At 42.3% G+C, this 15,573-nt stretch overlaps 1 protein-coding gene across 2 annotated transcripts in view; it reads left to right on the forward strand.

The window, feature by feature from the left end:
* AK8 (adenylate kinase 8) overlaps positions 1–15,573 on the forward strand; it is a 67,817-nt gene that overhangs the window by 36,903 nt on the left and 15,341 nt on the right. The window contains exon 11 of one of the 2 annotated variants that reach the window (XM_059865250.1): positions 2,326–2,467. The exons of the other annotated variant lie outside the window; for it this stretch is intronic. Coding sequence (XP_059721233.1) covers positions 2,326–2,467 — 142 coding nt within the window. The remainder of the gene's footprint in view (positions 1–2,325; positions 2,468–15,573) is intronic. 2 annotated transcript variants of the gene reach the window in all.

The raw sequence follows: 15,573 nt of genomic DNA on the forward strand, positions 1-15,573 counted from the left end.
TCAGGTTTTTTCCCCCCTTGTGTGATTGCTTCAGTTTTGTTCCAAAGTAGTGACCACAGTGGAGGATTTTGGCCATCAGGGTTCACAGGAGGCCTGTGGGAAGTGCTGAGCCCCAGGAGATGCCCCAGGTTCCCACCACAATTGCTGTTTCATTTCCTCCTAGGCTGCAGTGTTTCTCCTTCCCATATGAAGGATGGAAGCAATGTGGAACTGGGGAATCTCCCAGGGTCTGCAGGAAGCTCAGCAGCACAGGAGATCCATCTTTCTGTGCCATTCCTGGGCCTTCCAGCCTCTGCCCTGATCCCTGCTCAGCTGACAGGGATGTCAACTCTGCCAGAATCCTACTGCAGTTTTACTCATTGTTTGTAGGTTTTGTTCCAATGCCTTGCAAAACTGTTTTCAGCATTCTGAAATGAAAAAAATAAAATCATGTCAGCTGGCATCTCTGTAAATCCAAGTCGATGATTCCAGCAGGAATTGTCATAAAATAACACACATGAAGAAAGTTTAGTGCTGCAGCCAGAAATTCAGGGCTATGGGAAAATTCCACTGCTCTTTGTATGGAATGCATTTTTGGGAAAGAGAAATTTGGGGTTTGTTTGTTTTTCTTTACTCCTGCTAGGATTTGGGTTGGGTTTGTATTAATTCTTGTAAGCTGGAATGTGGGGGGACAACTGCCCTGGAAAGAGGCAACTGAAATTCTCCTGCTCTCCCTGCCATGCCAGCCTGCAGCTCAGTCTTGGGTAGGGGAGAAGCTTCCATCTGATAGAATTCCTTCCTGCTGCTGTGCTATAGTTGCAGTTAATTTTATGAATCCCATTTTTAACAGAACACCCAGTTTTTGCATTGTCATTTTGCTCTTTGTCAAGTGGGTGGGTTTATTCCATTCCTTTTTTTTCCTCCTTTCAGCAGATGGAGAATATTACTCTCTCTAACTTTTTCTTTTATAATGTGAAGTGGATATCCTCAATTAATATACTAATCTGTTTCCTAATTAATTCCCTGTGGTTTTCCTCTCTTTTTGCTGCTACATTGAATCCTGAGTGCAGTTCTGTAATTTGATTACTTAAAGGAGAAGCCATGAATTTCACAATAGAGTCACAATGTTAAATTCCAGTAGCAAATGGATTCTATTATTGCAGTTTAAAACCTGCTTGTTCCTGGGGTGGAACTGTGCACTGCTAATAATTCACTCTGCTAAAATCCAGGCAGATTGCTGTCAGCTTGTCCTGAAGAGAAGTGCAGTGCTAGAAATCTGACACATACACTCTCCTACAAGCACTTGTTGTTGTATTTTTGTATGCAGATGTGATGGCAGGGTGAGCATCAAAACATCAACCTGCCATGAAGGGGATTTATGTAGCAATTTCTCTCTTGTTTTCAGTGGAGGCACTGGAGTGTCAGACAGATAAAGGGAAGGGGCTCTCCTGCTGCTTGGGAATTGGTTTGGCTGCTGCTCTGGGAAGCAGCTCCAGGTGATTTTGCTGTCCTTTCTTTGGGGTGATTTGACACTGAGCCCAAGACATGACAGCAGTCATTGGAAAATTTAAAGTCACTCTCGTTGAACTTAATAATTTAATTCTGAGCTCACTCCTTCCTCCAAAAAAAAGAAAAAAAGAAAAAAACCAACCCAAAGTTTAAGTATCTTAATTGAAGCATTTTACTTTATAAGGACTCTAGTGAAAATGTGCAGGATACTTCCTTACTACTATGTCCCACTAAATAGAATTTTAAAAGCTCCATAGTAGTTGAAATGCCAGTCAGTTTCTTGCTGATGTTCTCTCTTGCCCTAAAGAAAAATAATATTAGAGGGATAAGAGCTTTTAGCTCTAAAATTAGAGGTTCATCAATGCAGTAGTTAAGGTTGTTGGAATTAATTTTGAAAATTGTTTTCAGTTGTAAGATCTTCAAGCCTTTGAGTAAATTGGAGCAGTAGCACACATAGACTGGCAGAACCAATATCACTGCAGAGTTCAGTCCAGAATGCTCAGAAATTCCTTTCCTGTCTCAGGATTTCTTTTCCACAACTCAGGTCATTGTTTTTGCATTTTGATTTTGTCACTGTGCCACCAGTCCAGTGTGGCTGAGAGGAAAAAGGACATTACAAAATGATGTGGGCACCAGGTTTTACCAAATCCTTTCCTTTGGTTCCTCATGAGTTTGGGGGTTCCATGACAACAAATATGCAGAAGCCAACAATGCCCAATGCCAGTCAGTCCTAAATGGGATTAACTCTTTGGTTTGGCTCCAGAAGGGCTTGTGAGCTTCTCCCTTCACTGCAGACTCAGCACACAGAATAAATGTCACCTTTTTCCTCCTCTGCAGTGCCAGACAACCTTGTCCTGAAGCTGCTGACAGAACGCCTGAGCGCCCTGGACTGCCTGAGCAAAGGCTGGGTGCTCTCTGGCTTCCCCAGGGATGTGAAGCAGGGGGAGCAGCTGCAGAAAGCACAGATTAACCCCAACAGGTGAGGGAGAAATCCAGCCATCACCCCACTGTGGAGGGGAAAGGTTTGGTTGTGGAAAGATACAGATCTTTGTTGATGTGGATTGTGCTGCTGCATCTCAGTTTTGGTTTCCTTAGCAAGGAAAGGGGTCCTGCTCCTGGAGAGGAGGAAATAGAGCCTGGCCTGACCAGTGCTCCAGATGGCCAAACTGTGGGAGAGAGAAGGGGTTTGTTGTTCTGGTTATTTGTTTGAGTTGCCTCTAAAGCCAAGCCATAAGAAATGGATTAAAGTTTGGATTATATGAGAAGATGTATTTTATTTGCAGCAGGAGGGGGGATCTACATCTTCTTTCTTCAGCATTGACATAATACCATGGAAATATATTGGTATTGCTAGGAGCTCATTATGAGACTTTTGGGTTTTGTGAAATAATTAAAAACAACATGAGAATTACATTTTATTTGAGCTATAATGAATTGTTCAGAAATGTAATATGAGAGACATCAGCATCCAAAGAGAACTGTTAGGAGTGCCAAGCAAATAAAATAGAGTTACTTTTCACAGCTGGTCCAAAGGTGAGGATTTAAAGTGCTGGTGCACTCATCAAAGCTGAGAGGCTTTTGCATTCCCTTCCCAGGCCCTCCTGGCTCTGTCCATCCCACTGGCTGGCACAGGGGCCATTCCAAAGGCAAACGTTGGAAATTTGTGATCTTTCTGCTTCCAAGGAAGATGTTCTTATCTGAAAAATAGTGGTAGGAGAGGTGCATTGCCCACATCAGTGTTTAATTTGGCAAAGTGACTCTTCCTGTGTGATTTGCCCTCCTGTGTAGGGGTAGAAGGATGGAAAAGGTTGAGGTTGAGTAGGAGAGAGAACAGAGAGGGGTACAGAGGGAGGGAGCTCTGCACCCATCAAGGTTTGGAAAGGGAAGTGTGTGAAAACAGCAGTAACTTTATTTATCCAAAGTAAGATTTTGTGCATCTTAAACAGGAATCCATAGCGTGGTAAAAAATGGAGAAAGAACCTCCAAACTTGTGTTGGACTCAGTGAAACATAATTTCCCAGAGATCATTCTTCTTGTGCATTTAGAAGGAAGGTGCAGAATCCCTGAACACTCAGAGTCCCTGAGATCAGTGGGAATTCTGGAGTGTGCCCCATGTGCTCCTTCACAGGATTGAGACCTCATCAAGGCAGGAAGAGCAACTCATTATAGACCTGGATGGGTGGAAATTCAGCACTGGTCCATTTGCTCAGGCTGCCTTCACTTTAAAGAGCTCTGCACATTCACATCTGGGTTTAGAATCTGGTCCCTGTTTTATACAGGGCTTGAAGTGAGGGACAGAAATAGGCATGGAGCTCCCTGATTGATCTCAGAGCTGATATTTGCCATGAAGCTGAAGTGGAAGGGATGTGAGGGAGAGAGGGTGATTATAAACAAAAGGACACATTGCAGCACAGGATAGCAGGGCAGTAATTCAGTTTCAGTTGTGATGCTAGTTATAAAACACTATCTGCAGAGGTGGTGTTTCTGACATCAGGAGAAAAACCTGATAGAATTATAGCCTTGAAATCAATCTGGGAATAGGATGCAGAAATCTATAAATCAGACACAGAACAATCTACAAAGTCTCATTTTTAGGAGGGCTCAGTTGATGAAATTAGATTAAAATAAATTTACATATATATCAAGTTTATTATTAAAATCTAGTCACATCAGTAAACAAAATTATTTGTGAAAGAGAATGTTACTCTGCTTTTTGAACTCAGAGTAGACCTCTTTGGCTGATCAGAACACAGAGTTATTGTCTGCTTGTCAAGTCACAAATCTATTCCTTAGAGCTAATAAATGGTTAGTGTTCAAATACTATGTTTTATCTGACTCCCACCTCATAAAGCTACCACACATAATACTAAATTATACAGCATTGAGCAGGATCAGTCTCCTGACTCCTCCATCTTCTAGAAAGAAAAACAAACCTAGTAATTGATGGTAGAAAAGAAGGAAAATAAAGTTATTTGAAAACAAACAAAATGGGCTATAAAGTTTGTTAAAATGTAATAGTAAAAAAAAACAAACCCTGGTACAGCATCAGCTACAACATCCAAAGAACTGCTCTGGAACAAAAAGGAAAATAATTCAGTTTTCACTGAAAAGCAGGGGGTTCTTTAGATTAGAATTTGCAGCAGAGTGAGGGTTTGCTGGTGGACTGGCCCAGGAAAAGCTGCAAACCCTGTCTCCCAAAGAGCCCAGAGAGGAGGGAGCTGCTCTGAGCTCCCCCTGTGAAGCAGCTCCTGCCTAAGTGGACAGGATCCTGCTGGCATTGAACTGGGGCAGCCTTCAGGGCAAATAAGGAGCCGGGTCTGTTAATGGCCTCTCACCTGGGACTAAAAGATTTAACCCTTTAGTGCCATTAACCTCTCAGTGCCCACCTGAGCAGGATCCACAGCCACGGGGTGGCTGCTGAAGCTCTGAGCCACTCACACAAAGGGCTGGCTTCCCTTCCTCACCCCAATGAGTGTTTTAGCTGTTTTAATTAGTGCTTGAGCAGCAAAATAAATGTATAATATAGCCATGGGTGGTTCTACTGAAAGCTCAGTATCCACCGAGGTGTTTTTAAATCCTTTCTGTTCTCTCTCAAACTTCAAGTTAAAATAAGATTCAGCAGCAGGGTTGTGTTGTGAATCTCTGGTTGTCACCTTCAGCTGGTTCCTGATCCTTCCTCTGCTGGGCCAGCTTGAGGCAATCAGAAATTTAAGGATTCCCTGAGCAGAAGAACTTCTAGACTAATCACCCTTTTCCTTGAGCTTAAAATCTCTTTTTAAACCTTTGGGCCACCAAAGGAAAGGAGTTTCTCATTTCACTGGGTGTCATATCAAAATACTTCATATTTTTTTCCAGGTGCATTTCTTCTCTTGAGAAGCAGTCACAGACATTCCCTGGTCATGTCTTCCAATACTCCTGATTTTCTAAGCCTCTTGTATTTGCCCCTCAGTCACCTTTTTCCCAGACAAAGAACCTTGATCTGTTTATCCTTTTTTTCCCTAGAAATCATTTCACTCTTTTGATCATTCTCTCCCCTCACTGGGCATTCCAGGTTGTTTTTTTTTTTTTGCTGAGGTGGAACACCCAGAACTGCATCTGAGGGCAGCACTGTATCCTGGAGATGGAGATAATAAACATTTTTATTTTGATCTTAACTCCATCACTCATAATTGCTGATATTCTATCAGATGTTACTGGGATGGGTTTTGGATGAACATCTTCTGTGTGTGCACTGTGGTAACTGAACATTGTCTCTTTCACTGAAAATTCACCAAAAATGTACAAAGTGTCAAAAATCTCAGTTGAGTGGGTTCAAACTCAGCAGAGATCTAAAGAGAGCAAGATTTCTGTATGGAAGTTGGAGGCAGGGGTGTGTTGGAGCTCTCCTCAAGCCCTCCCATCAGTGCCAAAGGCTCTGCTGCTGCCTCTCCTGGGATTGCCACTTCCCCCCTCCATTATTTCCTTGGATTTGTCCTTCTGATCTGAATCCAGGGTCAGTTATTTTGCTTTTCAGTGTTGATTAATTACATTACAAATAATACAAGTGAACAGACAAAGCTGAGCCAAAGGATTGGCCTAACAATACATCCATAATTTATTTCTAATACCCATTTTTCCAAAATTAAAGTTGTTTCTTTCCCAGCAGAGAAAATAAACAGCAACAGCTTCTCCAGTGCAAGCTTTCCAGCAGGGTTTTATTTGGTCTTCAAAATGATGTGGCTGTGTTCCCAATTATGTCATCTTTTTACATAATATATTTAAAGCTTCTTTTTCACCACGCTGCTGAGAACATGTATTCAAACAGTTTAGGATAATGAAGTCCTAATTTCTAAGGAAGAATTTTTGAATATGTTGAAAAGGGAGAAATCATAATGGGGGAAAAAAAAAAGGGATTTTTTGGAACTACTTGGTCTTTACATGGGGCTTTCCTATTTCTGCAGCTGATCCCAATGTGGATTAGGGATAATAAACAGCCTATTAATGGAGGCCTGAACTAGGAAATGGAGTTGGAATCAGCAGTAAAATTCAATGGCTGGTGAAGGTTAATAACTCCATTACTATCAGCTCTATTTTTGAGCCGTTTGAAGAGCTGGGTGTTAGCCTTCCCTTACTCCTCATTAATTGAGCTAATAGAACCCCAGTGACCCCACCATGCTGCCATTATCTGAGAGTTTACCAGACATGGACTGGAATACTTATCACTGAATATGTATTCCTCAGATTCATTTTTATATCAGAAATATTTTTGTTAGAGATCTCCTGCCTTCAGGTTCCTTTTTTGCCTTTTCATTTCTTTGCTGCCTTTTGCAACAGCTACTTCTTTGGAAATTACATGTAAATGACTTAATTAAATCCCTATCAAGGAACAAGCTAATTCCCAAAATAGTTGCATCAAGGAAACATGATAGTGATTGAATTTATCTGACGTGGAAAAATCTTACAGAGCATTTTAAAAACTTTGACCTAATTTAAATGATGGATGTTGTGTATTTATAATAGGTGTGGTTTTAGTTGATGGCATACAAAGGAGGAATGTTATATCTTATTTTCTCCTCATTTTAAGCCAAAAAAAAGAGAGAAAAATGATGTGCTAATCAAGGGACTAAATCAGTATAAAAAATTTGCCTGCACCAGAGAGACAGAGAAAGTGTAGGAAGAGTCCAAGTGAACTATGTAGGATTTGGATTAATTTGTAAAATAGTAAAATAATAGGCAGCACAATTCTCTGTTTCAATCATTCTCTTTTTTTTTTTTCTCAGCTCACTCTTCCAGCCATTCTGTGGCTGCTGCTTTAGTGACTCTCCACTCTCACTAATTGGTTTGGGTTCATTTTCCCTTTGCATTTCAGTGCTCCCATCTCAGCTGGGCTCTTCTCCTCCATCCCCAAACCAAGCAGACTTTTGGTAAAAACCAGGAGGCAGCTCCTGCAGAGCTCTGGATGTTCTTATGGAGCAGAAACTCTCTGGGAGGGGTGGTTTAGGTGAGGAATCCTGGTCTGTGCTCCCCACAGCAGAGACCCTGCCCTGCTCTGAGGGACCACAGCAGCCTGGCCAAGGGGGGAATCACAGCTCCTCACCCAGCCAGAATCCCAGTGTGTACTGGGCAGAATTAGCAAATCTTCCTCTCACCTGAGACTCATCTGCTTCACTCAGGAGGTGGGATCAGTTTAATCCAGTTTCTGCTGCTGTGGCCTTCTCTAAGATACAGGACTAGCTCAGTGATTTCTTCTCTCTTGATGCAAGTGTTTGGACACTCATCCTGCTCCTTAACAAGATTGCCATTAAGTCATTCACCTCTGTTTCCTGGGCATGCAGAGATGGGCTCAGTCTGCTCAGGAATCTCCCATTCCCTCCCATGTCCCTCTGGCAGGAGGGCTCTGCTCAGCACTCCCAGGGGTTACACCAAGGGCAAAACCTCACCCTCATTCTTCTGCCCACACAAACCCAGTGGAAGCAGCTCCTTGTTCACATTTCTGAGGTGCAGCCAATCCTTACTCTCCATTCTCCTCCTCCTCACACCGTGCTCTCTCTTCCCTCCTTGCACTCCACTTGCTCTTAAATAATCCAATAGATAGAAAATTGGATGATTACAATAAAAAGATTATGTCACTTCTGCTGCACATTCTGCCTGACCTATATTGGTCCCATAAGAGCCTTTCTCTCCTGGGGAGAAGCATTAATATGCATCTTGAGCCAGCAATAACAAAACATCAAATGCAGTTTTAAAATCTTTCTCTGGGCTTTCTGTAGGATGCTGCATTTGCTGTCACAAGCTGATTTTGCTCCAACAAGAATAGGAGGTATATTTGGCTTCAGTTGTGGGAGGCAGGGATTATTTTTAGAAGTTACCTCATCTCATACAAGCTCCTTTTGATGGCTGGAGTTTGTGTGGTGAAATCCTGGATGCAGCAATTAAGGAGTGCTCTGATCTCAGCAAGCTTCCAAAGTCTCCAGGAAGAGAAAGAAGAAAAGCTTCTACTTCTAAGTCAGTTTTTTTATTTTTACTGTTATTTTTAAGGGCCCAACACCACATGAACAACCCTTTCATTCCTTTTACTGCTGAAAGGAGGGAGATTTTCCTGCAGTAACTATCTCTCACAAACAAGGAAACATTAGGAAACCTGAAGACTTTCTCTCCTGGTTGCCCTCACGTTGGAACTGTTTCTCTTGGAAGTTGCCACCAACATCAAGGCTGCATTTCTGAACTCAGCACCAAACTGGAGAGGGAAAATTCTGTGACAGCAGCAGAGTCTGGGCTAATTTTGATGGTTTTTTGGCACTGGCAGCCAATTTTAGACTAGCCAAAGCAAGGCAGCCATGTCTCAGTCCAATGACAACTTTGTGATACCAATCTCTACAAATCAGCAAAGGCTGTTCAGGGCATTCACCTGAAACCCAATTTTGGTTTAAGGGATGGAGTGAGAGAGCCAAGGAAATCCAATGTTGTCATTTAAATAGTAGCCAAGTCTAACCCTGTGCTTCCCCCTCTGCCCTCTCTGCTGCAGTTTTTATTCCCACATTTTGGAGCATCCCCAAGAGCTCCCTGAGCTCTCCTCAGCTCTCTGTTTGCTCTCTGTTCATCTCCTTCCCTGTGGCTGACTCTGGGCTGGGATCCAGCAGTGCTGGGGGTGCTGTGGCAGTGCCTGAGCTCCTCCTGCAGCTCCTCTGGAGCCTCCCTGGCCCAGATTCCCTCTGAACCCAAATCCTGCTGGGATGGGCACCGAGGAAAAGCTGGGGCTGCACTCAGGCACCATCAGTGCATTTCATGGTGTGCAGTGCTGGTTGTCTCACTGGGTAAAATATTTTGTCAATTCTATTTCCTCATGGTCTAAGGCAGTCATTTTCAAAATTTCACCTGAATTAACTCAGGAGTTAGCACACAAATTAAAGCCATACAGATGCTGGTTTTGTAGCACTTTTGTAGTGAAGATGCTGGTTTTGAGAACTGCCTAGAACCAGAAAAACTTTTGCAAAATGAGTGAGGGAGGAAAATTTAAAATACAAAGATATGGCAGCATTTAAATTGAATTAACCAGGGCATTTTCTTTGCATTGGTAAGAGGACATGTGTAGATAAAACTGAGGAGAGTTTTGCATGTGTGAGAGCTGTAAATGAAGACATTTAGTGGCTGAGGAAGCAGGAGGGGAAAGGAGGGCTGGCCAGTGCTGTCCAGCATCTCCCATCATCATTCCTTCAGTGGTGTGGTGGCTGAATTTGGCTGAATATTCTTCTGAATAAATGCAGCAAGGCCAGCCTATATCTTGTACAGGTTAAAACTGAGTTTACGAACTCCTGGAATTCAGAATTTCTGAGAAATTGGACAGAATTTCAGAATTTCTGTAAAATACATAATTTCTGTAAAACATGGGCAGGATTTTTGTGCCAGCTGTGCTCTGATTTAGGGATCTCATTGGATCTGGGACTAATCCCAGAGTAAGGCTTTACTCAGAGCTCATGTGGCAAAATTACCCATGCAGAAAAGCCTCAGCAGAACAGGAATTGTGCTGCTTTTGCTTGGAATCTCCAGGCTGAAGGAAGACAAGTGCATCAGTCTGTAGCAAATATAATACAGTTTTGGTGATTAAAACTGACAAGGAATATTGCAAATTGAATGGAGACTGGTTTGTCATTACCACAAGGATTAGAAAGTGTGATCTTCATTAAAACATCAGTGGATTTACTGCTCTTTGCCTTGGAACAAAATATTTGCTCAGAATTTTCTAGTGAGTAAATTTAGTGAGTGCAGGGCAATTTAGAGGGGGGAACTGAATCCTGCCATGGTTTATTCTGCAGGAAAGATGTGGGAGTGATCCCTGGAGTCTGACACAGGCACTGGATCCAGGTCTATGGGCTTGGATCTCCTGCAGTCACATAAATGTGTTAATCACTATCACTTAAATTGGCCTCCTTTGGCTCAGGTGTAAGAGGTGGCCCAGGGCTTTTATGCTTTGCCAGGTTCCTATTTTCTGTCCCTAAACCCATTTTGTTTGCAAAATTCCATATTACAGAATGCTGTCCTTTGAAATACACTTTGTGAAAGATTTTTATCTGCTCCACAGAGGATTTAAACATTACCCTTTCCTTACAGGTCCTGAATCTCTTAGCTCAGTGGGGCACTGCCATGCTTTGATAAAAATAATTCTTAAAGAATTGTGCTCTGCCATTCTTTTGACATAATGCTGATTAATATCCCACTGATATTCACTGAGTGAACAATCCTGTTCTGTTGAGAGACTGACCAAAGGTCAAGGTACAGAAGGTTAAAAGAGTAATGGTTTCATTTAACCTTCTAGTAAAAGCTGCTACTTCTGTGAACATAATTTAAGCTGATTTTCAGGAGAAGTCTGTACAAAAGGTTCCTCCTCACATACTTGCAGTGAAATCCAAGGATTCATATTGCCCATGAATGTGTCCCAAAGTTAAACAGATACAAAATAAAGGAATAAAGTGTTTTTTCAACCCCTTGAGTCCTGTGCACTCTTTAGTTTTACCTTTTTTTTAAATACTTTGCAGCAAGACACTGAACTGTCAAAACTAAGTGGTGGTGGGTGTGGAGAACCTGCCATATTTTTGTAAAGTTTTCTTTCTCCTTTTGAAAGTGCAGTTTTCTGCACATTTCTAACCTCCATGGATGTAGGTGAGACTGGGGGTAGCACGGTCGGGACGGATGGAGACGAGAGATCTCTGAAGCCAAGTCGTGGAACTTGCGGTTTATTGCAAAGGGCGTGGGTACAGGGCCCTGTGGGAGCTGCCAGCTGCAGCTCGGAGCAGGCCCGAGAGAAGAGAAAGGATGAGAGGGTAAGAACGTAAAAAGGCAAGAGCTAAGAGCAAGAGTAAAAGCAAGAGAACAAGAGCAAAAGCAAGAGCATAAGAGAGCGAAGTTCTCGTTACAATACAATAAATCATCTTCTGTGTTGAATATTCTGATTCTCACTAACTAATCTAGTACAGCATACAAATCTTATAGCATTTATATACAGCCTATAAGAATCACTACATTACCATATTGTGCTACATTTTAAACTCTAAAACCTACTCTTCGGACCCCTTCTGCCAAGCTGGCAGGGTCTGCTCTGACCCTTGGACCTGCCTGCTTGCAGAGGGTCTTGTATCATCTAAAGGGGATTACCTTCAGCCGGCCACACCATTGTTTTCTTGTTGTTCAGTAACTAAGGGATGTCAAAGCTTGCTTTCATTTCAATCTCGCTTATAGTTTCTGTATTCTCAAAATCTTTTGCCAGGCAATCATATTTGTAAGGCTTTCTTCTTTCATCTTCCCCAACACATGGATGCACAGGTTTAACTGGCACAGGAACAAATCCTGAGCTTTCATTCCACCAGCCAAAAGAGAATTTACATTTGGAAACTTGCTGCCATTTTTTTTTTTTTTTAGCAATATTACTGCCAGTCCATTACACTGAATCCAGATTTTTATTAACTTTCTGTGAAGAAATTGCTGGCATGCATTTTACTTTGTGATTATTAAAGAATTCAGTGTACTTCAGTTTGGTAATTAGAATCACAGAACCCTGAAGGTTGGAAAAGATTTTTAAAATCATCAAATCCAACCTTCCACCCAGCACCACTGTGATGTTCACCACTAAACCATGTCCCCAAGTGCCACATCCACACATTTTTGAGCACTTTGAGCACTTCCCTGGGTGACCACATTTTCCATGAAGAATTTTTTTCCTACTCTCTAACCTTTGGCTCAACTTGAGACCATTTCCTCTGCTTCTTACAGCAAGTGGGTGTTGCTCAGAAAAATCTTGTGTTCAAACACAGCCAACCCAGTGGTGGCAGGAGAAATGACTGGACATCAAGACCTGGGAAGTGGAGGAATTAATTCAGTTCTTAAGGTCTTCTCTGTGCCTGCACATTTGCATCTCAAACCTGGGGATTTTGATCAGCACAGCTTCCCAACTGCCCTGTCTGCAAAAGCTTGAGAGGAGCTTCCTTGGATTTATTAAGCATCACCTTGTTTCAGTGCTAAGGGCAGGAGAGCTCCAGCATCAGGCTGGATATTTGGGTTTAGTTCTTGTCTTGTAGGATTTCTTTTCTCCTGTGGTTCCTAAACTTCTCCTGGTGGTGTCTTCCTTCACCCCATCCCTACCTGACCCTGCTCTGGATCTCAACTGTTGTTTTACCTTGCTGATGGTTTGTCTATATTTGCTTTAACCAGATGCCCCTCTTTGCATGCAGCACTGGGACTCATCCCCTCTCTCCTATCAACAATAATTAGCCTTGTAAGACTAATGGAAGAAATCGTGTCTAATTACCCTGTTGAAGGCCCAATTATGTTATTAACATTTGTGGGCTATAAGCTAATGATGAGGAGAGCCTCTCATTTGCATAGCATTAAGTTAATTGAGCTGGAAGCTATGGGGTGGATGGCAGTGATGAGAGCAGGATTCTGTTACAGAATGGATAATGATGACCAGAGCAGGACAATTCACCTGACAGGTTTATTAATTAACAGCTATCTGATTACCTCAAAGAAATGGCAAGTGGCAGTGCTTCTGAAGGAAGCTGCAGTATTTTTTTTAATGAAAGCTGCTCTATCACTGTGGATTTCTGGGGTGATTTATGGTCATGGCAGTGTAAGCTCTTTCCTGGAAGCCAACAGAAAAAGCTGTTCTGGTTTCCTCCCTGCCCTTAAAAAAACATTCTGCAAAGGGCTGACATTTGTGAATATTCCTCATTCTTACAAGGTGCCCAGAGTCTGTGTGCTGCTGAGTTTGTGTGGTTGTCTGAACTGTGAATTTGGAAAGTTCTTAATTGTTGGGTAACCTGGAAGCTTTGCCCTCAGAAGAACCAGAGGATTTGATTTTGTAAAAAGTGTTTTTCATTATGTTAGGCAGGATTCTGTGTATACTAGTGGGGAAATAATATAAACATTCAGCTTTTCACATTTTCCTCCTTTGTGCAAGCTGCAAGAGGAGATGAGTGCCCTTTCCTTCAGTTTATTTCAGGTACAAACAGATGTGCATAGTGGGTGGGCCTTTTAAGGAACAGGAGTCTTCATTTAAAACAGTTCTAAGAAGAAAAATCCATCTTTTTCTTTTTTGTTAAGCATCAGATTCTGTCTGATTAATTCCAAACACATTGTAATTCACAACAGGTTCAGACAGAGTCTTGTTTGAACTAGAGTATCTTTGAGGGGAGAAACTACTCTGTTTAAAAGTTGCCTGTGCAATCAATCCAAGAGTGAGTAACTTCCTATGCAGTTACTCATTATTAGGCTCCCACACCTCAGTCATGAATGGATCTGAATGTCAAATATAGTTCCCAGTCAGCAGATCTTTGATATTTTCTTCATCTACTCTGAAGAGCCCATTGTTAAACCCCATGAGCTCCAGACCTTACCTGGTGACTGAAATCCTCAGTTCATCCTCAAAATACTTTTGACCAGACACATCTCAGGAAAAAAGAGAGCACTACAGACTTTAACCTCTCAGATAATGACTTTTGATCCATTTAAGTGGCCTGATGATTAGTGTGTCAATAGTAATAGACATGTGAAGAGCAGAAACTTACAGATAAATTGTATTCACTGTTATTTTCATAGAATCATAAAATATCCTGAGCTGGAAGGGACCCACAAGGATCAGGGATCCCAACTCCTGACCCTGCACAGGCATCCCAACGATCCCACCATGTCCTTGCTGTCCAAATTCTCCTGGAGCTCTGGGGCTGTGCCCATTCCCTGGGCCACCCTCTGGGGCAGAGCCTTTTCCTAATTCCCACCTAAACCTCCCCTGGCACAGCTCCAGCCATTCCCAAGGATTTATATGCAAAAAGTTTCCCTATATTCTGCATCTGGCATTTGTTGGGCACCAAGGAGCTGAGAACATTGATCTGATGCTGGTAGAGAGGCCAGAATTTCAGTTCAGTTGCTGCATAGAGACATTGACAAATCACCACAGGCACTGCTGGTCAACAGGAGAAGAGAAGAAAAATGAAAAATCAGAGTTGAAGGAAGTAATCAGGGGGAACAGCTCCTGATCTGAGCTGTTCAGTGGTCCACTTTCAGTTTCAGAGCTGGCAGGAAGAGCAGATTCCATGGATTGAGGGTTGTTTATTGCATGGAGCTGAGCTCTCGTGGTCACCTGTGTGATGTGGAGCAAGTCAGAAACATCTGTGTGACATCTCCTCCATCTCCTTCCAGCCTGTGCTGGTTCAGAGCCTGTGGTTGTGTGGAAATCACTGGGAGAGGTTGTTCAGGACAGCCAGCACAATGAATAAAAGCCTTTAATGGAATTTAAACCCTCCATCCTCCTCATCCTCATTAGCTTCCTGTAATCACCAGCCCACACAGTCAGTGTGGATAGAAATATCTTTACCATATAAATTAGATTTTCTGCAAGGTGTTCTGTGGTTCACCACGGTGCCTGGCTGTGTGGAATAGACAAACACAGATCTGATAGAGCAGGAATTATGTATTTAATTCAGAGTTCTGTATAGAGTGCTCATAAAAGCTTGATCATGATAGAGGGGCCAATAAAAATTTGGAAACACAAATATTTCTGTAGGAAATGGCTTTGTGAAGCATTTAGTTGTTGAGTAATAAGAACAACAGAGAAAATCAGAGTCACAGAAGCCTCTAGGTACTGATCTGATGGGTTATATATGTTGCAATGATAATCATGGTGAGGGAGAATTTTTATGGGACCAGTAGCAACAAATACATCAAGTCCTGCCAATTTACTAATGAATTCATTTTTCTTGTGCTTGCCCCACTTGTTATCCCTGCTGTTCAGAATTCAGCTTTAAACCTGAAAAGCAGTGGATGGCACCTTGGAGTGCTGAGCTGCTCCTCTGAGTTTGTGTGAGCTGAGTGTTTGAATCTTGGGCCATTTCTGGAACATCCATTACTTGTGTATTTAGGCACCAGTCCAGCCAGACAACACAGGGACAGGTATTTTAGGAAAGCTCACATCAAAAAGTGTTTTAAATGGCCAAATTGTAGGACAAAACATTCTGGCAGCACAGCTGGTGCTCTGTCAGTCTGTGGACTAGAAAATAAGAAGAGAACCTGTAAGAAAAATAAAAGCAACCTAGGAATAGCTAATCAGGGTAGAAAGGG

The sequence above is a fragment of the Haemorhous mexicanus genome, chromosome 21, assembly GCF_027477595.1.
Source record: "Haemorhous mexicanus isolate bHaeMex1 chromosome 21, bHaeMex1.pri, whole genome shotgun sequence".
In the NCBI taxonomy this organism is placed as follows: Eukaryota; Metazoa; Chordata; class Aves; order Passeriformes; family Fringillidae; genus Haemorhous; species Haemorhous mexicanus.